General features: G+C 38.5%; 1 protein-coding gene across 13 annotated transcripts in view; it reads right to left on the bottom strand.

The window, feature by feature from the left end:
• Nucleotides 1-23581, bottom strand: part of tjp1b (tight junction protein 1b) — a 114884-nt gene that overhangs the window by 81239 nt on the left and 10064 nt on the right. For all 13 annotated transcript variants that reach the window (XM_082158981.1, XM_082158991.1, XM_082158990.1 and 10 more), the window contains exons 2-3: nucleotides 21988-22029; nucleotides 21706-21865 (exon numbers count right to left, since the gene is read on the bottom strand). In XM_082158981.1, coding sequence (XP_082015107.1) covers nucleotides 21706-21865; nucleotides 21988-22029 — 202 coding nt within the window. The remainder of the gene's footprint in view (nucleotides 1-21705; nucleotides 21866-21987; nucleotides 22030-23581) is intronic.

Here is a 23581-nt window from a genome sequence, read left to right as displayed (position 1 = left end):
CCACCCATAACTCCCTAGTAATCAGCTAGCAACACCCTAGCAACCACCCAGAACACCCAAACAACCAACTAGAAACACCCTAGCAAGTAGTAACTACCCAGACCACCTTAAAAACCAACCAAGACACCCTAGCAAGCATAGCAACATCTTAGCAACCAGCCACCCAGAACTCCCTAGTAACCAGCGAGTAACACCCTAGCAACCACCCAGAACACCATAACAACAAACTATAAACACCCTAGCAAGTAGTAACCACCCAGAACACCTTAAAAACTAGCCAGAACACCCTAGCAACCACATAGCAACATCTTAGCAACCATCACCCATAACTCCCTAGTAACCAGCTAGCAAAACCCTAGCAACCACCTAGAACACCCTAACAACCAGCTAGAAACATCCTAGCAAATAGTAACCACCCAGAGCCAGAACACCTTAAAAACCAACCAAAACACCCTAGCAAGCACAGCAACATCTTAGCAACCAGCCACCCAGAACTCCCTAGTAACCAGCAAGTAACACCCTAGCAACCAACCAGAACACCATAACAACCAACTATAAACACCCTAGCAAGTCGTAACCACCCAGAACACCTTAAAAACCGGCAAGAACACCCTAGCAAACAAATAACAACATCTTAGCAACCACCCATCCAGAACTCCCTAGTAACCAGCTAGCAACACCTTAGCAACCACCCAGAGCACCCTAAAAACCACCCAGAACACCCTAGCAAACATATAGCAACAACCCGCCCAGAAATCCCTAGTAACCATCAAGCAACACCCTAGCAACCCCCAGAAAACCCCAACAACCAACTTGAAACACCCTAGCAAGTAGTAACCACCCAGAACACCTTAAAAACCAACCAAATCACCCTAGCAACCACATAGCAATATCTTAGCAACTATCAACCCAGAACTCCAAAGTAACCAGCTAGCAACACCCTAGCAACCATCCAGAATACCCTAACAACCAACTCGACACAACCTAGCAAGTAGTAACCACCCAGAAAACCTTTAAAACTAGCCAGAAACCCCTAGCAACCACATAGCAACATCTTAGCAACCACCCACCCAGACTCACTAGTAACCAGCTAGCAACACCCTAGCAACCCCCCAGAACACCCTAACAACTAACTAGAAACATCCAAGCAAGAAGTAACCACCCATAAAACCGTAAAAACTAGCCAGAAAACCCTAGCAACCACATAGCAACATCTTAGCAACCACCCACCTATACTCACTAGTAACCAGCTAGCAACACCCAAGCAACCACCCAGAACACCCTAACAAACAGCTAGAAACACCTAAGTAGTAACCACCCAGAATATTGTAAAAACTAGCCAGGACACTGTAGAGATACAAGCAATTACCCAGAACACCCAAGCAATTGCAATATCACCCTAACAACCAGCAAGAAAACTGTATAGGAGCAATTACCCAGAACACCCTAGCAACCACATAGCAACATCTTAGCAACCACCCACCTAGAACTCCCTAGCAACCCGGTAGCAACACCTCATCAATCATCTAGCCCCCTACCAACCACCCAGAACACCCTAACAAGCAGCTAGCAACACCCTAGCAACTACCAAGATCCCCCTTGCAACCAGCCAGATCACTATAGAGGTAGGAGCAACACATATCCAGTGCTCTTTCAAAGCGACCGCTTGATATGGCATGAAAGAAGAAGCTCTGTTATGTAACTTGCTTTAGGAAGGTGAGACTAATGCTTTTGTATAGGCCAGCATCCCTCAGAGAGCAGCTTGAGCAGTGAGGTCACCGTCACACAGTAAAGCTCTGCCCTCTACAGGACGACTCCATTCACACACACACATCAGCTTTAGAGGGTGCAGAGAGGTCAGTCCCTCATCAAAGCATCATAAACACAGCTGTGCTTTTATTATGCCATGTTGTAATTTATGACTAGATTGGTTATGTAGGTTATTACTGAATAAAAAAATAAAAAAACAGCAGAAAAAATCAGTAACAAACAAGACATTGTGAAGAGAAATGAGTTTTACCTTGAGGCAAATGCTTCCGCACACCCTATATGTCCTTCAATCAGGCAAACTGCCTGGAAACGCACTGGGCAGGATCAAAAAAGGAGGGAGGGAAATCAAATAGCGTTCAACATGAGCAGGAGTGTGTTTCTGAGTGTGCAGTCTGTAACCCACGGGTTTGCCTGGATGAGGAGACGCTATATGGTCTCAGCAGCATATGGTGTCTCAGCGGGAGCTTCAAGCAGATCTCACACACGAAACACAACACAAACAAGCCCAGCCCGACACACACAGACCAAAGTAAAGGCTAAAATGACAAAAACATCAAATAAACAAAGAGATTAAGAATGTAGTGAATGAAATAAACGTGGCCGTGGCTAAAGTCCAACAGATTTTTGGCCCCACACGCACGCACACACACACACACACACACACACACACACACACACACACACACACACACACACACACACACACACACACACACACACACACACACACACACACACACACACACACACACACACACACACACACACACACACACACACACACACACACACAATCCTCAGGCGAAATTGCAGTGCACCAAATGATGAATTTTGGGGTGATTCCAGTCGAAATGCTCGTCTCCATGTTCATGCCAGTACTCTTGTATAGTGGCTGTTGACCAGTTTAGGTTTTAAAATGAACACTGACAATATGGGATGGAAATAATGCCAAAATATGCTTAATGTTAGGACATATTATGTATATAAAATTGCTGAAATCAAATGCACATGTATTTACATTTTAATTGTACTTGAATGATCAAACTATGAATATATTATTTTAAATTTACTTAAAATTCACATATAATATTTTTTTTTCTTACCACGCACTTATCGCTGAAATATTATTAAATATCTTTTTGAGAAATTATTAAATATTATTATTAAATAATTTATTATTATGCTTTGACCCTTTAATTTTCATAATATAATATATAAAATAATATAATATAATATAGGCTAATATAATATATGTATTAGTATTATATAAATGAGCATTTATATATATATATATATATATATATATATATATATATATATATATATATATATAAATAATGTAAATTATTTAATATTATATTTAATATATACATATAACATATAAACATTTATTTTATTTATTTGTTTATTTATTTATTTTAAATTATTATAATATATATTATAATAAATATTACATATTAATATACAACATTTACAACAAATATTAATCTAAATTAGTATTACTTTAAATATTTATATTTATATTTAAATATAGCATATTATCCAACATTTTGCAAGCACTATGAGAAGAATTAATTTCTTTGTAATTGTTCATAAAACCATGCTGACAGTATCATACATTGTCGGATTGAATTTAATGTGTAAATTGGGTAAAAACATAAATAATTTATGCACAATTTACTCAGAAATGATTTCGCTCATGTTTCCTGAATAAGGTCCAATGACATCAGAGGTGATCATTCACACAAAGACAACTATGTTCAATTGAAAAGAGAGAAAAGGAGGAAAGAGAAGCACTGGTATATGGCGGGAAAGCATCGCTCAGTGTGAGATCTCCAGGGGCTTTAATACCTCTCAGCTGAGGAAGCAGAATCCCTTCCATTAGAACAAATTAACAACAACACGAGCTGGTGGGAGGTCAGCAGGAAACTTTAAAGTTTAACTGAACGCTCACCAAAAAACTCATCAAATGAAACTGGTGTTACAGTGACGTACCTGGTACCTCACCCACTGGACACGGACTTTAAACAAAATACCTCAGAAGTTAAAAAGAGATTCATTTGCGTTTGAATCTAATCTGTGCATGCTCAGTTCTGACTGCTCATCAATAACAGATCAATAGCATGAGTCATCTGACCACACGCCAGAGATTTGAGATTGATTAGTAGTGCACACGCTGTAGTAAAAGTCAAGCACACAAGCTTGATTTGATGGTTTTTTTGTGGACCAGTTTGCAAAGCGCTCACACCTGAGCCACGGAGACGTGTTGATGACTGTAACCCGTCTGATCCTCTGCCCTTAAACTGGGCCTGGATTCCACATTCCTTCAGCCATGAATCCAGCATGGATGCCAAGATCATCACTGGGAATTACATCTGAGCTCTTATGTTTATCACAGAGAGCAATGTGGGAAACTGACGAGGGCGGGCATTCATAAAAACAGTGTTATTTTAGTATCAATGATACACTATTATAGATTTTGTTAATTATGTTGAATTAGATTTAATTTTTTATATTTTCTGCTTTAGTAATTCAAGTTCTCCAACTAGCTGAAATAAAATGTTTACTTTTTTTTATATATATATTTATTTTATACAGGCTATTTCAGTTAACATCTATTTTGTTTTAAGTAATGATTTAAAAAAAAATTTTTTTGTAAATGTTTTTAGTTTTAGTTAACGGCAATAACCTTGATTAAAAACTCTTCATAACTTTAAATCAAAAATAGTTTGTATAATTAATCAGCTCTTAAATAACCATTTGAGAAAATCAATTGTAGTTTATTTTTAATGGGGGATAAAACCTGCATAAATAAATAAATAAATAAATTACAGAAACGAACACAGAAACAGTAACACATCAATTCACGTACATTCATAAATTAATGTTGACACACAAAAACTAATTTATTTATCATTTTATTTTATGTATTTATCATCACAAGTCCATGTATTGTTTTCATTTATTATGAATATATCGTTTCTGCTTCAATTTTTCACCCTTAGATGTGAAAGTGGGAATATTATTTATTTTATTTATTTATTTATTTGTTTGTTTGTTTATTTGTTTGTTTGTTTGTTTATTTTTTTATTTTTTTATTTTTTTATTTTTTTTCTTTAATTTTAATTTTAATTTTAATTTAATTTAAATTTAATTTTTTATTTTATTTTCTTTATTATTTCTTTTATTTCTTTTATTTCTTTTATTTATTTCTTTTATTTTATTTGACAGGTTTTGTCCTCCACATGTATTGATGTGTGCTTTTATATTAGACAGATGACCTTCTCACGTGCCGTTCTAGAAAACCTGGAGGACAAGGACTGGATCTCTAGATTTTATCATCAGGAATCAATTCACTCCCTTTTCCCTGTTAACTGAAATTGATTGTAGACAATACAACGTGTTGTTTAAAAGGAATTTGAAGGGCTAAAATAAGACATTTAAGACTCTGAGGCACAGAATAAGTTCTAACAAAGACTGCCATTACAGAACACATGCTGATGTATTTGGCATGAAACAGTCGACAGCTTTCTTACTAGAATTATTCCTCAGTTATTAAATGGCTTCCACTGCAATGGCGGATTCTGTACCTCAGCTGCCACAAAGGGAGGTGTGTAGTTAATTGGTGTCAAAAAGATCCTTGGGTATCAATAAACCTAGTTACATTTGTCCTTGAAATCTTGTTGACCTGTGAGCTGACTAATGTGTTTACTTTCTTAATGGCCATTTCTCAAAGGAATTGTTCTATTGAGTCAAATCCTTTAAACGATTCAGTCAAACCGATTCACAGATCGTCGGTAAATCACTCAGATGTTTGGGCAACAAATCAACAATTTTACTACAAAAATGACACGTTTACTTTCAACTGGACTTCCCAGCGCTATTATCCGGTTTCATAGGTCTATTTATTAGAAAATTGGCAGTATGAAATATAAAGGAAACAAATAATTTCACCTAAAAACAGTTTTGATAATGCATTAGGATGCTAAAACAGCATCTGAATCCAATTTTACATGACAATGTGCTATGATGCAGAAAATTCCCTTAGTAGGAGTTTCTTTGAAAACTTTTAGTATGAACCGTGATCTTACATAATCTTAACAGCTGATGTAAAAATTGGCCAATATATACAGTATTGATGGTGACATAAATAAGGACTGGCAGTGGAGTCAGCAAGATCCTATTACAGAGCTGTCAGACTGCAGGCTATCATGGAGTAAAATGGAACTCTATCACCAGTAAACCTCTAGACTGGCTATGTTTCAATCCGAAGTTGTCAATTTAACTTATGCGCAAAATTGGAATATTGCATTAAACATTTATGAATAAAGCACCATTTCCATCGCATGTGTTCAAGAAAATAAAACTTCCTAGGAAATTGGTGCAAAATGTCTGTAAAATAAACAGAAGTTGCTGCAATCAAGGCAATCTTTTTTCTGGACTTGCGTCGAAACGCAATAAACTCTGTCATGTTGCCTTGCGTTCGGATGCTGGCGTTTAGGAACTAAATCGTGAGAGACACTTCTGGGAGGAGATTATACCCAACCATTTAGAAGACAGACTTTGGCTCAGGCATTTCAGAACGACCAAACCAACATTTGAAATGCTGTGCGATACGATTGGTCCGCTGGTTAGTCCAGTTATCCAATCACATCCACTGAGGCAAAGTCACGAGAGTTGTGCATTGATGAATTTATTCGGTAAATATGTTCCTATCGTAGTTCATGCGCATGTCTTCTTATCAGATGAAAAACTAGCGGCCTCAATTAAGCACATCTTGCCGTTTCCATCCTGCGTTTTTCAATATGATGATATCCCAAAATTCGCATAAAAACAGGTGGATGAAAACATAACGAGTCAATATATGATATATATTGACTCGTTATCACAATATCACAATATATCGCAATGAAAAAAAAAAAAAAATGTATTGTCAATAGTGACAATATGTATTGTGTATAGTTTACCCAAAATCAAATTTCTGTGTGAGGAAAAAATTATTTTCATAGTTTTAGTGTCAGTACATTAAACTGCTATATATAAAGTTGAATATAATGTATGATAATGTAATGGGGGAATATCTGTGGGTCCTGGTAATGCCAAATGTCTTTTATGTTACCAGTAAAAAGTGGCCTACATTATTTTAAATATACAGTATCTAGTCAGTGACAGAGTGCAAGGCATATTCGTCTAAAATAATTCTGTATTTTCACCTTCAGAATCATGAATATTTTTATTCTGGTGTCACCTGTGCATTTGGTTATCAACACCAAGTTGAAGCCTATTCATTTACACCCACGATGTAATACCAAATTTAGCATTTTAATCAACCTGTTAACCTTTTATCAAATGTCTGGGAGTATCGCAATAATATCGTATTGTGAGTTCAGTATCGTGATATGTATCAGATCGTGACATGAGGGTAAGCTAGTGACTCCAAAGAGTATCTTTTCATAGCATAGGACTAGCATCACATTTGCGGAGTAATTTTAGTAGATTTATGAAGTCAGTTCTCCTCAACTTCCTACAGTTTGTTAAAAACAATGACCTCACTGCATAGGCTAGATGAAAGATTTCATAACTGCAATAGTAAGCACGTGTGAGCTTTTACTAGAAGTTTGTGTATTATCTGCAGACAGATTTCTTGAAGCGCTGCGCCATATGTTGAGGTTTGAGGGGACACACGTGGTCACATGGACCTCTTGATTCTCAGACTCTGACCCGACAGCTGGATCGCTCTCAGCGGCGCTTCAGTAACCCAACCATCATTAGGATGCACATGCAGACACACACGACATTAACACACCACCACCAGAAACACATGAATTCAGTACTGCATGCTAACACTGAACATACGGACAACCAATATGCACATCACAGAACACACACACACTGCACGCGCGCTTCTGTAAATGGGTTTTCACAGTCGGGAGGCCTGTTACAAAAGTCCTCTAACATACCATTTCTGCACACATGCACGCTCTGGGATGCACGTTCAGGGTCACCGTGTATGGTATTTACTCACTTAGAATACACACAAACACATCTGATAGAGTGGAAAAATTACATTAGCACTGGGGTGAATCTAGCTTGAAATGTTGATTTGTAAAGTAAACGTTTGTAAAATTGTATACAGTCCGTCAGATAATGTGCTAATCATATCAACCCTGTTACTTTTTTGAGGCTTATGTCTCAACATAAATTAAACTTAATTTAGCTTGAGATGACACAGCTCAATTTAAACTCAAACATCTTAATAAATGTTAGGATATTATTATTTTCTTAGAAAAGTAACAGCGTTGAAAGTTTTGCAATGTAATTTGAGATTTAAAGGTGTGTTCACAATGCCATGGAACTACTGTATAATGTGTTCGTTAGAAAGAATTTAATTCTGAGGTTTCTGCAAATATCCACTTTTCAGTCATCAGATGTTTGCTATACAAATTCAAGGTAACAGGACTGGCATTTTAAAATTGCCTCGTACTGATGAACTTGAAAAAGTGATTAAAAAAAAGAGGATGCTTGAACTTGAACTTGCACACTTCTTTAAATGGGTTTTCACGGTAGGGAGGCAAATGTCCTCTAACATACCATTTCAGCACATATGCACGCTCTGAAATGCACATTCAAGCGTGTTCAGGGTCACCACGTGTGGTATTTACTCACTTACACACACACACACACACACACACACACTGCTGACAGGGTGGAAATATTACATTGGCAGTAGGCTAAATCTGTATCAATCTATATAAAATGGATGCCATTTCCAGTTTTGACATGGTGATTTCTTAAAGTAAAGTCTTGTAAGATTTTATACAGCTGCCTGTCAACTCTGTTACTTATGCTTATGTCTCAACATAGGCCTTAAAGGGTTAGTTCACCCAAAAATGAAAATTCTGTCAGTTATTACTCACCCTCAGGTTGTTCCAACCCCGTAAGACTTTCGTTCATCTTCAGAACACAAATTAAGATATTTTTTGTGAAATCTGAGAGCTGGATCACTCCTCCATAGGCTGCTATGGGATCGAAACTTGCCAGCCCAGAAAGTTAGAAAAGACAATGTTAAAATAGTCCAAGTGACTACAGTGGCTCAACCATAAGTTTATCAAGCGACGAGAAGACTTTTTGTGCGCAAAAACAAACAAAATTAAAGCTGCAAGCAGCATTTATCGGGGTTCAAGCAGTTAAGGCCTTTAAGGCCTTTAAGCACACAAGCATCAAAAGACATTAAGTTTTATTTAGCATTTAACAACTGCATTTAACAACTGCCATCCTAGATGAAAAAGTAAATTTACAGCCAATACAGGCAGTTTACCATAGGAAATATATGGTTTTAAAGCGTTTTTACAGTTATAGCACCTTTTTGCCTGAGTCTTCTTATAGTCTTGCCTGATCTCCACCACTTATATTAGTAGTACTCAAAGTGTGCCCATATATATGTGTCAGATTTGTTGTAAATATGTAATTTTGATAAGGAGTTTAGACAATTATATTCAGTGGCGTAACGAGCCAACACCGGGCCCTTAAGTAGGATTATCAAGGCGGGCCCCTTGATGACCCAATTGATGACATTGATGACGCAATGTCCGCGAGTAGGCTACCATGAATAGGGCAGGATATGATCATACACAGCATATAAGAGATGAGATGACTAACAAAATCCGGAGTAGCCTACGCTCACCAAAAACAAAACAAAAAAACAACAAAAAAAACACTGGTGACAGCGCACCATAACACATTGTTAGGCCTAGGTCTAAATACATAAAAAAGATGCTCTCTTACATTATAGCGGGATTTTCCGAGCTTTCCTTTGTGCAACATAATCCGCCATTTTGTCCAACAAAGCAGTCAGGAGAGTTAGTAGATTAACATTGGAGGATTTAAATTTGAAAAACAAAGTGTACTGACGTCTTAGCACTTTAAAACAACATTCCTTTTATGTTCATTCATGTTTATTTTAATGCTATAAATTAACTAGAAGGAAGAGATGATCAGTTCACAAGCAGCTTTAACTGAGCCTCGAGTCTACAGCGATCTGTCAGACACATTAAAGAGTCACAAAACGGTATTTATTGTTTAAATGTTTCTAAAAAATGACTACATTTGAAAGGTGAGACTTTGTTTCATATCAAAAGTACTTGTCTGTCAGCGCGCAGTCTTTTCTCTGATCCGCAATGTATTTTTCACTGTGTGAGAACTTGGTGTGGTGTGAGAGTGGCGTCGCTTGTCAGACATAGCAACAGTAACTAAAGTGGGCGGGTCTTTGCGAACGGTCATTGACAGTATGGACGGGGATTTGCCAGTCCCAATTCAAAACAAATTTCATCACAATCCATCATTGTTCGTTTCAAACATGTGAGAGCATCAAAATGATTCATGGGTGAAATTGATTGGATTTAATTTTTTTTTTTTTTGTCAGTTCCTATCATAATTTTAACATTTTGGCGTTATTGTTTAGCTATTTACCTATGTTTTCAAATTTCCTTTGTTTTTTTGTTGTTGTCTCAATCGGACTAACGGCTTTGAAGATAACCACAATTTTTTAAAGCTCTAAATGACACTTACAAAAACCATAAGGCGAAACCTGGCATGTTTGGTATTGTTGGACTCGGCAAGGATTCAGGAGTCTTAGGAGGTCACTCCTGTGAAAAAAACACGGGCTTGAAACTTCTAAGGCTCCTTCAAGGCATTGTGCCAATGACGTATACTGAGTTTTTTGAGATACACCAATGTTCTCATAGACTATTGGCGCTTTTCCACTGCATGGTACGGCTCGGTTCGGAACGGTTCGGCTCGCTTCGCTTTTCCACTGCGTGGTACGACTCGGCTCGGTACGGCACGGTTCGGTTCGCTTTAGCTCGGTTGCTTTTCCACTGCAGTTAGTACCACTTCAAAGTGGGTGTGACTGATCGTTATAGTTGCCGTCTCTACTGCCATGACATCATCATATTAAATGCGAATTTTTCATTCCGGGTTTCCCCATCCGCTCCTCGGCAACCAACAAGAGGAACGTCTGCACCTCGTCCACTGACCACGATTCAGCCATTTATTTTTTTAAGTTTATACTCTTTTTTTGAATCAAATACTTTTAAAACAGGCGCTACAGCGTTGGCTGTTGTCTACTGGCTATTTAAATCTAGCGGGTTTAGTGTCTTGTGTTGTAAATACAATGACGCTGGTAGTGATGATTCTGTCTGACCAATCAGTGATCTGCAGTGTTTTCACGTCACATTTTAGTATCGGTACGGTACGCTTGGAACCTCAACAGAGGTGGTACCATTTAAAGCGAGCCGTACCGTACCGTACCATGCAGTGGAAATGCGTCATAAGTGAGCCGTACTGAACCGAGCCGTACCGTACCATGCAGTGGAAAAGCGCCAAAGCGTGCCGTACCGAACCGAACCGTACCGTACCATGCAGTGGAAAAGCGCCATATCATGGCACCCTGGACAAAGACACTGCGTGCCAATTTTCAGTAGACTAACGGTTGGGTGCGCTTATAGCTATTTTCATGATTTTTTCACTGTTATAGCGCCACCAAGTGGCCAATTCTCACGCTTTTTTTCATGTCAACTCAGATTGAGCTTATGAACATGTGTCCCAAGTTTAGCGAAAATATCTCTTTCCGCTCACAAGTTATAACCATTTTATAACGCCACCAAGTGGCCAATTGCCGTGATTTTTTTCACGTGACCTCAGAATGAGCTCATGAACATGTGTCCCAAGTTTTGCGAAAATATCTCTTTCCGTTCACAAGTTATAACCGTTTTATAGCGTCACCTAGTTGCCAATTTTTGTGATTTTTTTCAAGTGATCTCAGATTGAGCTCAGGAAGATGTGTCCCAAGTTTAGCAAAAAAATCTCTTTCTGTTCACAATTTATAACCGTTTTAGTAAAAGTGGCCCTGGTGCCATCAAAGATTTTGGTTCCCCTCATCGACCGTTAATTGAAATTTTTAATTTTTTGGATGATTATTGATTGTCAGACTCAAGAGAATATTCTTGCAGTGGTTTGGTTCCAATTGGTCGAAAAACCAAGGAGAAGTTAGCAAAAATAGGTTTTTCAAAAAAATGCAATTTACTCGAAATTGGCGCCTGAAGGGCGAGCAAATCGGAGATAGCCATTTTGTCCGCCTTGAGCCAAGGATTCCAACGATATAAGACACTTGATCCTGGGACAAACGGTCTAAGAGTTGTGAGCGATTTAGTACTTTTGGTTGCTGTAGCGCCACCTATGGGCCAATTGGGGTCATACTCTGATAGGTTGTCCCCAAATTGAGGCCTACCATCTGGCCAGGTTTCACGTCTCTAGGCCTTACGGTTTGTCCTGCACGATGCGTTTTACGAATCCTTACAATTACAATAGGGTTTCAGCATTTCATGCTTGAACCCCTAATAAGAATGAAGGCTTTTTGCCAGTTATAGCGCCACCTATGGTCCGATCTCCATGAAACTCTGCATGCTTCCTCACCATGTTCTGACACATATGCTCATCAATTTTTGTGAAGTTCTGAGTTTTCATTTGGGATTTATAGGCTTTTTAGTGTATTTTGCCACGCCCCTTTTCTAAATGACCCTGTTACAGCCACCCAAATGCAAAAGTTCAACTTTTTTTCGATAATTATTGATCTAGAGAGTCCAGAGAATTGTCCTAGACTGGTTTGGTTCCGATCGGGCCAAAAACCAGGGACTAGTTCGCAAAAGTAGGTTTTGGACAAAATCCGACATAGCAGAAAATTTTCCCTGCCTACATCCAAATCGGAGATAGCCATTTTGTCCGCCTTGAGCCAAGGATTCCAACGATATAAGACACTTGATCCTGGGACAAACGGTCTAAGAGTTGTGAGCGATTTAGTACTTTTGGTTGCTGTAGCGCCACCTATGGGCCAATTGGGGTCATACTCTGATAGGTTGTCCCCAAATTGAGGCCTACCATCTGGCCAGGTTTCACGTCTCTAGGCCTTACGGTTTGTCCTGCACGATGCGTTTTACGAATCCTTACAATTACAATAGGGTTTCAGCATTTCATGCTTGAACCCCTAAAAAACGACTTTATTCAACTATTCATTTACTTCTGTGTGGGACTCTGAGTGAGTTCACATAGTGTAACAGCGCAACGCTTCTGGGTTGTACGTCAGAACGTAGTAGGCTCACTATTGGCCGACGCTGGTCGTGTGTGATGCGTGTGTTGCCGGCCAATAGTGAGACTACGTTCTGACGTACAACACAGAAGCGCTGCGCTGTTACACTACGTGAACTCACTCAGAGGCCCACAAATTATTTCCTCAAAGGTAACAGGGTTGACATTTTAATGTTGTCTCATACTGACATACTTGCAAAAAGTGATAAAAAAAGGATACTTCTGTACAGTCAACCCCGTTCCCTTTCTAAGAGATATAATTGCCTCAACATAAATTCATACATTTTGATATAGGTTAGATCTAACTATGTTCTCAGAAAAGTTAACAGGGTTGACAGTTTAATTTGAGTTTACAAGTTTTGTTCATAATGTCACAAGGTGCTTATTAGAATTTAATGTGGTTATTAAAAAAATCCACTTTTAAATCATCAAATGTTTTTGTTACACAAAATCAAGGTAACAGGGTTGACATTTTAATCCAAATTTGAAAAAAGTGATTAAAAACAAGAACACTTCAACGTCCCTAAAAAGGTTACTTGAAATGATGATGCAATTACGAAAACTGTTCTTTAATTTATGAAACAGTTGGAGCTACAAAGGTTTTTAATAACACATTATACCAACTAAAACCTAAATATATTTTCAGTATAAAATGTTTTCATAAAAACATTCAGTATACATTTGCTAATATAGATTGAGTCGTTGAAAGTACAGGGTGGAAACAGGCCAAGAAAAGGCTTCTTTGAGATGAAAAAAGACAAAAACATAAAAAACATATAAGCCTAGTATTATGATTTTTAATGTTAATAATTTTTTTTACACAAACGTCTATGAGGAACAAAAACAGCACCTATTTTACAGAATGATCTGATGACACACAGTAAAAACGCTGTATCGCATCTTTCACTGATCAAACATATACATATGCACACACACACACACACACACACACACACACACACTTAGCACTGTTCTAATGCCGCACAGAACAAAATGTTCTACTCCCACTTTCTCTCTATCCCATCATGCTCTAGGGATCCTCACGCCATAGTGTTGAGCTTCCAGCGTCACTCAAGTTAACGTCACCCGATCCGAAGAAAGAAAAAACACCTTCTCCTGTACTCATTCCTTTCCCGTTCACCTCCTCTGGCTGTCTCTATGACATATAGGTGAGATACACCTCCCTCCCTCCTGTTCCCCCTCTTCTTTGTGTCTTTTCAGCCCCTGCATCCACCCCCTCCTTACCGTACGCACCTCATTCAAGGGTAGCCCCCCTCTCCTCACCCCTCACGTGTGGGGACACCTCTGTCCCCATTCCTATCTTTCCTTTCTCAGCCCTCTCTCACTCTCTCTCCCTCTCACATAGATCTCTGAATAATATGCAGATCGGTTAACTGTAGTCTCGTCTCCGCTGCAATTGCAGCTGCAGCACTTTTGCCACACTGAGCAGGGCGCTAAGTGCTTACGCTGGTGTTTTTTGGCGAGGACAGCAAGCGCTCCTGTTCACATACTGCAGCCTAAATGTGTGCCACTATGTGATTTTTTAGTTCTAAAAGGTCAGATTAGCATGCTAACAACAGACTAACATGTAACTGATCAAGGTGTAATACATTTTCACATCTGTTCTTGTGAGCACTAGGTTAGAGTATTACTATTTTGGAGTATTTAGCTAAATATGTATGTATTCAATAGCACTCTGGATTAGCTTTAGGATTAGCATTAGCGTTGTTGCCGACACCTCCATGTGGCTTTTGCAGCAGAACACTTTTTCAGACTGCAGAACAGCTGAGAGAGCCAGAAAAATGCTGCTTAAAAAATATATCGCGTACGTGTCCCTTTGTAATCATGTCCCTGAGATTATGACTGTAAGAACTGGCAAGCAAAATTTAAAGTTCAACAAAAAATATTCAATGGTGTCATCATACAGTCACCTTCATGTTGTTCCAAATCCATATGATTTTCTTTCTTTGTAGCACAAAAGCAGCTTTTTTGAAAAATAAGCTGGTAAAAAAAAATTTTTTTCAGAGAACACCTCTTTCCATATAATGAAAGTGAAAGGGGACTGTTATGCTTTAAAACAAAAAGCACAATAAAGGTTTCATATGATTTGAGCTAAATTCCAAGTCATCTGAAGCCATACAATACCTTTGTATGACAGACAAGAATATTTTGACTTGATGACATACAGTACACAGCATTTTTTCCCAATCTGTCCAGTCCCCAAACACCCTGACGCAATACGCCTAACGGTGCCCATTTCAAAAGACCAACTAACCAGTTATTTTGTAAAGTTATGGGTATATCTGAAATAGTTGAGAAAAACTCAACTGCTTAAAAAAACCTCAGCAAAATAAATAAATAAACAAAGCACTAAAAAAGCATAGAAAAACCCTCAAAGATATGATTTTTTTGTGCAAAAAACTAAGTGTATGAGTCTTATTGACTACTTTTATAAAACATCCATTAAAAAAATTTATGGGGACTGGGACTGTTCAAGCTTCAAAAAGACAAATAAAAAAGTGTTTCATACCGCCACGTATGGTAATAATAAGATGCATGACACAGAATATACAAACAAGGATACTTTAATCAACACTAGGAGAATTCAAAGAGAGTAACAACCGCAAAACACCAAGATGAGAACTGACAAGGAACTGGAGAGAAAAGGAAGTATATATACACATAGTGAAAAAGGAAACAGGTGAACTTAATCATTAAGTAATGAGTAACCAAGGAAACTAACTATGGAAAGGAGAACGCTACACTGGGGGCTGTTTACACGACACCGTTTTCGACTAAAAAGACTTTTTATGCGATTTGGTTGTTCGTTTACACGACAACAGCGTTTTGGGGTCCTGAAAACGCAAAGTTTTGAAAACGGGATTGAAAGTGCAAGTTTTCGGTCTCAGTGTAAACAACAAAAACGCGAATCTCTGAAGATGATGACATCACGCACATGCGTATTACATGTTCAGTCTATAGTGTTCCATCGCCAACTAATGGCCTGGCAGCAGAATACAGGGCTTTTAGTCGTTTTCGCGGATCCGCGTAAATAGGGATCGTATTGACAGAGGGGTCATCTGTACGCGGAAAACTCAAAAGAAAAACTTCTCCGTTTTAAGCATATCCTTGTCGTGTAAACATACCCCTGAAAGGATATACAAGAAACCTAAACACATGAACAAAAACACAATGAAACTTAACAGAAACCTGACACATTCTTGTGCAGTAAATTCTAATGAGCTGTTTATACGACACCATTTTTAACTAAAAACGGAAACGTTTTATGCTTTTTGGCCTTTCATTTACAACGGTGTTTTGAGCGCCTGTAAACGCAAACTTTTGAAAACTGATTTCAAAGTGCAAGCTTTTGAAAACGATACCATTATACCGTCTCCAAGTAAACTAGAAAAACGCAAATTTGTGGAAACGGTAAAATCATGTGCATGTGCATGTTTATTACATGTTCATTCTATAGGCGCATAGTGTTTCTTTACAAAGTGACATTGCCACCTACTGGCCTGGCATGAGTAATACAGTGTTTTTAATCGTTTCCGTGGATCCGCGTGAACGGGGATAATTTTTACTACGTTGTCATCTCTATGCAAAACTTTTCAAAAAAACGTTTCCGTTTTTAGTAAATCGTTTTCGTGTAAACGTACCAAACAGTAACAAATTTACTCATTAGACACATAAAAAACATGGCTAATGAGTAGCTTTTTGTCATTTTGAATCTTGACAGTTCCAGTTCCCAATCATTTTCAAAAAGTGACCAGGATATTCTTCAAAAATTCACCTTTTGCGTTTCACAAAAGACATTTTATATGGAACATGTGATTGAGTAGATGATGACAGAATTCGTTTTTTGTGTGAACTATCCCCTTTATATAACCCTTTTGTCCACACAAATCCAGGAGGATGAATGATTACGCATTACGAAAATGGCTAATGTGTTTTACAGTTACCCTTAAAGAAAGCGTGGAAAGCCTCGGCGTGGTTACTGAAGTGCAGCAAAACGGTAGTGATATGAATTTACGTCCTATAATAATTTCTGCTCCTGTGCCTTTAATATTGCCTTTCAAGGTGAATGAAAAAAATGAATGGAGTGATTGAATGGAGATGAGAGGTGGAGAGCTGATATCGGCAAAAAGGAGAGCAAGGAGACCGTCCACGAGATGAAGAGATGGACAGAAGGAAAGATTGGAAGAGAGAGAGAGAGAGGGAGTCTCACTTGACCAGAGTTATGTGATGCATTTCACGGTGCTGCATTTCTCCTTTGCTCCCTCTCTCTCTCTCTCTCTCGGCTATGCAGTTTTCTGCAACCTATGCACTAACAACTGATTCATGCTCTCCATGAGAGAGAGAGACCGGCACTCGCCAACACAAATGACAGCAGGATTGGGCACTCTGCCAAACAACGTGACTTCAAACACTCCAATTTTATTGCATTCACATGCATAAATCAAAGTCAAAACATCAGTGTTACAAATGCTTCAAAACGCAGCTTATTCGGCACGGTATTATGTGTTTTCTTTTCACTATACGATCAATTACAGACTGATAAGATTAAAGTCCTGCCCTACACTTTCTGCTCCTCCTGATTCAATGATGTTTAAATGATTGCCTAATGATAATAAAAAATTATAAATTGTTACCTTTATCTTAAGTTGATTTGCATGATAATATTTAAATATTTCTTCCTAGACGACAACAAGATTAAATAGAGCGCAAATGGAGACTTTTGCTAGATATTTCTCCTGAGGAAACATCCCCAGTTATCTCAGCGATGAGTTCATTACATATGTCTCCGCTAGAGTTTCAGAAGAGATCTCAACCTGTGCTCAGACTGGTATGGAGTCCATAAAGGGATAGAAATATGAGATGTGAGGAACATTTTTATATTTCCATCATGACAACTCTCTGAAGAGTTTTAGCATGGTAATGGATATGAAAATGTTAATGTATTTGGTCTTGGCGGAATAGATCTGCTACGCTGCTGCTGAATTGCTGCTGATCTATACAGGTGGAGCTGGGGAAGGGGAAGGGGAAGGGGAAGGGGAAGGGGAAGGGGAAGGGGAAGGGGAAGAGGAAGAGGAAGAGGAAGAGGAAGGGGAAGGGGAAGGGGAAGGGGAAGGGGAAGGGGAAGGGTTTTAGACGAACTCTGAAAGCGTGTTGCAAACTGCTATAGTTAATGGTAACCAGCCATTTAAATGTTGAGCAAGCATGCTAATTGGCTGCAGATGTGACATGGACTAATCAGCTTGTGCCAAGTAGTTAACGCTGTAAATATCATCAGCTTGCGCCATCTAGAGTTTCATGACAGAACTTGGCATTTTTAATGCTTGTGTACGGCGCCCAGCACATGATATGCGGACAAAAAAAAATATCGTGGCCATGAATTAAGAATTCGCTCACTCGGTTTAGTAAATCGTGGTGACGTTGAACTAATCCATCGTTTTGGTTTAACTTAACACAAGGGAAGAAATTAGTAAACGTGCTACTGTATTAGAAAGTCGTGGGATCAATTGTTAATACGTGGCCACGATATATACTTTTTTTTTCTTTTTTTGTCACAAGCGGGGCTTTTGCGAGCCAATGCAATTTTTTTCTGGGGAACGCAAAAGGTTTTTGAGTCAATGCAAAGTTTCTCTGGGAGATTTTACTGGCAAGAACTAATTTTCTGGGGGAACTCAAACGTTTTCAAAGCGAACACAACATTTCTCAAGGGAAGGCAAATGTTTTGTGAGCGAACGAACAATTTCTGGGGCAAATGCTACATTTTTGCAAGTAAAGTTTCTGGTAAACAAAAAAGGTTGCAAGATAACACAAAAGCATTGAAATATAATTTTTTTCCCATCATCATGTCCCTTTTTCAACCCCACTGAACATACAATCAGCTTAAACCAGCCTAAGATGGTTTGCCGGTCTCCCAGCCTGATGATGTTATTTTTTTTCAACAGGGAAATATCAAAAGATATCAATATGAACCACTATTTCTCATTAAATATTTCCAAGATTAAATTACTTTTGTATGCTAATCGTCTCAGTAGCCGTGCTCGCTAAGGCAACCATCACTATTTCATTATTGTAAAAATTGGTGCATAACTCACCTCGCATCATGTGACCAATCTGAATGATTCCTCAAATCATGTGCTATACTTTTCTAACCAATCAGGCATAAGAATTTTGTCTGGCGGATGACAAAACGGAGAGAATCATTGTGGACTGGTACAGTAAACAACCAAATTTAGGAACCAACAACCAAGCAAAGCTCTAGCAAATACCTTGGACACCTTAGCAAGCGTATAGCAACAGCCTAGCAACACCTTAGCATTGTGGCAGCAACGTTTTTATTTATCAAGGCCCTACACTCTCTGCAGTGGGTGGCTTTTCTCTGTTCTGTAGTAGATGGAGTGGCAGCAGTAGAGAGGTCTTCACTCAAGCGTTGCTGCGGCATCATCACTCACTGTGTGCCGGAACGTTACTCTCATCAGCTGCGGCTGGCATTCGGGCCCAGTCAGCAACTTTTCTCTGGCCTGTGTACGTGTGTGTGTGTGTGCTCTGTTAAGGGAGAAATATGTACAGTATTAAAGAGCAGGGACCAGGACGGTGGTACCCCCTTATTTCACTGCGATGTTCTGGAGAGGTGAGATATTTTAAGCACAGGCCGAGCAACAGCGTTTTAAAAGCGGTTTAATGAACCGGTTCACTAAAGCCGACAGCCTTTGTAGAGGAAGCTTTGTTGAAATGCACATTTGCTCAGTCACTTGGCACTGAACTAACCCGGCCTCTTTTAGCCTGTCAATCGCTCCAGAGAAGCGCCTGTGCCTCTGTGTTTCAAGCTCCCTACATAGACAGCATCTCTTTAGGCCCAGATTTGTTTGAATTAAATGTAATTTCTAAAGGGGTTAAAGTGAACGCAATTGGCAGAGACAAAGAGAGTCATTCGCAAGTCATTAGTTTCGAATGAGAATCGTCAGATGAGTGACCAATGAGTGTCCAACAATGTTCAGTGGCATTTAACTATGTAAATGAGCAGTGACCATTTAAAAAACGCACACAAGTTCAGCACTACAAGTATGTTTCAGGTATAAACAAGCCTATTCAAACTGAATCCACATAGAGCATTTTTATTATGAACTGAAAAAAAAAACATCCGGCAACTGAGATTTTATCTTCAGAAAAAACACATTCAACCAGAAAGACATGATTTCACACATAATTTCAAAGTGCGAGGGACTCAAACAAGTGGAATTTACTCACAGAAGTCCTACTCAAAGCTCATTAGAATAATAACCATTTTAGAGTGCATTTCCTCGGAGGCGGCAAAGCAATTTTGTGAAACATCCTGACGCACTTCAAATGCCGAGTGTTTTATATGCAAACAGAAATATACTCCGGGGTATCCCAGCGCAGGAATCAGATTCAGTAAGGTGTTGCATTAAGTATGAGCCTGTGAAGTATCTATGAGTCATTCAGACATTTGCACGGGGTGAACATGACAGACTCATGTAACATTCATGGTGGGAAATGTAATTTTCAAGAGAAATTTAGATTTGTTGGATGAGAGCTGGGCAGAATACACAGCATGTAAGGAATAGTTCACCCAAAAAATTTTAACTCTTTCATCATTTAACCACCCTCATGTAGAACTAAACTATTATGGAACACAAATGTTGGTGTTTAGCAGAACCTTTCCCATACAATGGAAGTGAATGGGGACTGGGGCTGTTGAGCTCCAAAAATGTCCAAAAAAAGTACCAAAGAAAAAAGAAGTAGGCTTTTGCATGATATTCCAAGTTCTCTAAAGCTATATATTAGCTTTTTGTTAGGAATAACCCTAAACGTAAGCCATATATGCTGAAAACGTTCTGACAATGTTCCATTTCATTGCAAGATTTTCTGTGAATAACTACTAAAATTTCAATCTTTTTATGCACACAATGCTATTAGATGGCTTTAGCAGACACGAAATATTATACAGGAATTGTACGGATTACTTTCATGGTTGTTTTTCATCATTTTTGGATCTCAACAGCACCAGTCCCCATCCACTTCCATTGTATGGAAAAAAAACAGCTTGAACACTCTGCTAAAGAAAGGTTCAATTTAGAAAATCTACAAAAAAGTCCCAATTATATCTTTAGAACGACATAAATATGAGTAAATGATAAAAATTTTAGGTAATACTTTAATTTAAGGTGACGAAGTTACACGTACTACACCTACTTACTGTAGTAATAACAGTAAATTCTGTATTAATAACGGTAAATTATGCATAATTACAAGGAACTAACCCTAAACCAAACTCTAACCTTAACTCTATAGTAAGTACATGTAGTTAATAATTACTCAGTGCTTATCTGAGTAAGTACAATGTAACTGTCACCTTAAAATAAAGTGTAACCCAAGTAAACTCTCTCTTTAAAAGATCTTCTCCCATACCCATTGTCTCTTGTTATGAGCACGTTTATGAGCACTTGTGAATTTGACTCCATCTGTGTGTTTGTTAATGTATGCAATAATTATGAATAAGTGGACTTATACAATTGTGCATGTCATGTTCACTCTTGCAGAAATTCCCTAGAGCAGCAATACATTCTGGTACATGTGCATTTTCATAAACAAACATGCACACACACACACTTTCCAAATCTCTTCATATACATGCATACATGCATACCGAGCGCTGACACGCACACTAACAATCTGAATTCACACCACACACATTCCCCACCCCCACCCCCACCACACACGGAAGCATTACTGCAGTGGATGCAGTCTTTAACTCACGTTTGAGTCCAGCAGGTCGATGCTGTCCAGGCTCTTGCTGCGGTGGATTCGGCCCTTGATTCTGCGCAGGGATGGTTTGCCGTGGCCCGATCCCTCAGATTCATCCAGCAGAGAGACGGTTTCTGGGGTGGGGAGGAAGGCGTGGATCTTGGGATAGTAACTGAGAAAGTGACAGACAGTGTGTGTTAGATTGTGGTGTAAATTTAATCTCCATTAGAAAGATGAGCGCAACCAATGGAGTTTCGTTAGTTAAATGGAGTGAAAAGGGTTTAAAATGCTTACACTGCAGGCCCGTATTTGTCTTTGTCGTGTTTGGGGAAGACCCTGAGATTAAAGCACAAGAGAAAGAGAGAGTCTATTAATTTTCAGCAATAAAAAAAAACAAACAATAACAATAAAAGCAATGAAAATAGACACATTTAAAAGGATAGTTCACCCAAAAATGGACAATTCTGTCATTGAGGAACACAGAAAAATATATTTTGAAGAAATATTGTGTTTCACAGGGAAAAAAAAGTCATGCAGGTTTGGAACAATATTAGGTCAAGTCAAGTCAAGTCAAGTTTATTTGTATAGCGCTTTTCACAATACAGATTGCATCAAAGCAGCTTCACAGTATTAAATTAAAATAATACAACAAAGTTTGTTTCAAGAGGAATTTATTGATTGATAAAATTAAATTAAATATCCCCAAAATATCCCCAACTGAGCAAGCCAAAGGCAACAGTGGCAAGGAACCGAAAAACTCCATCAAGTGACCTAATGGTGTCCTAAAACTCCATCAGGTGCCTTAATGGAGAAAAAAACCTTGGGAGAACCCAGGCTCAGTCGGGGGCCAGTTCTCCTCTGGCATTGGATAGAGGCCGGATTGTAGTTTGAACTGTAGGATTATATGAATGCCTGGCTGAAGAGATGCGACTTTAATCTAGTTTTAAACTGGGAGAGCGAGTCTGAGCAACGAACAGTATCAGGAAGACTATTCCAGAGTTTTGGAGCCAAATGTGAGAATGCTCTCCCTCCTTTGGTGGTTCTGGATATCCTAGGTATGACCAAAAGCCTTGAATTTAGTGATCTCAAAGAGCGCGATGGATTATAGGGCGATAGAAGATCCGTTAAATAGACTGGAGCTAAGCCGTTTAGGGCTTTATAAGTCAGTAGCAATACCTTGTAATTAATACGGAACTTTATAGGTAACCAATGCAGTGATGATAAAATCGGTGTTATATGATCATATTTTCTTGATCTCGTAAGAACTCTAGCGGCGGCATTTTGGACTAACTGTAGCTTATTTATTGAGGATGCAGGACAACCAGCTAATAAAGCATTACAGTAATCCAGTCTCGAGGTCATGAATGCATGAACTAACTTTTCTGCATCAGAAACTGATAGCATATTACGTAGCTTAGCAATGTTTCTAAGGTGGAAAAAGGCTGTTTTTGTAACATAAGAAATATGATTTTCAAAAGACAGGTTGCAATCGAGTATAACACCCAGGTCTTTTACTGTAGAGGATAAAGTAACAGGACATCCTATGATGTTAAAGTTGTATTGTGCGAGGTTTTGTGGGCGGTTTTTTGAACCGATAAGTATTACCTCTGTCTTGTCTGGATTTAATAAAAGAAAATTACGCGTCATCCAATCTTTTATATCTTTAACACACTCTGTCAATTTGGAAAATGTAGCGTTTTCATCCGGCCGTGATGAAATATATATTTGAGTGTCATCAGCATAACAATGGAAACTAATTCCATGTTTCCTTATAATATTTCCAAGTGGCATCATATATATTAGGGGGAGTAAAAGATGACAAAATTCTAAATTTTTGGGTGAACTCATTTATTTTTGATGACAAAAGTAGCATATAAATTATACATTT

This window comes from Leuciscus leuciscus (assembly GCF_965113295.1).
Source record: "Leuciscus leuciscus genome assembly, chromosome: 25".
Lineage (NCBI taxonomy): Eukaryota > Metazoa > Chordata > Actinopteri > Cypriniformes > Leuciscidae > Leuciscus > Leuciscus leuciscus.
The sequence above is the reverse complement of the archived record's forward strand: the minus strand, read 5'-3'. Positions and strand labels throughout refer to the sequence as shown.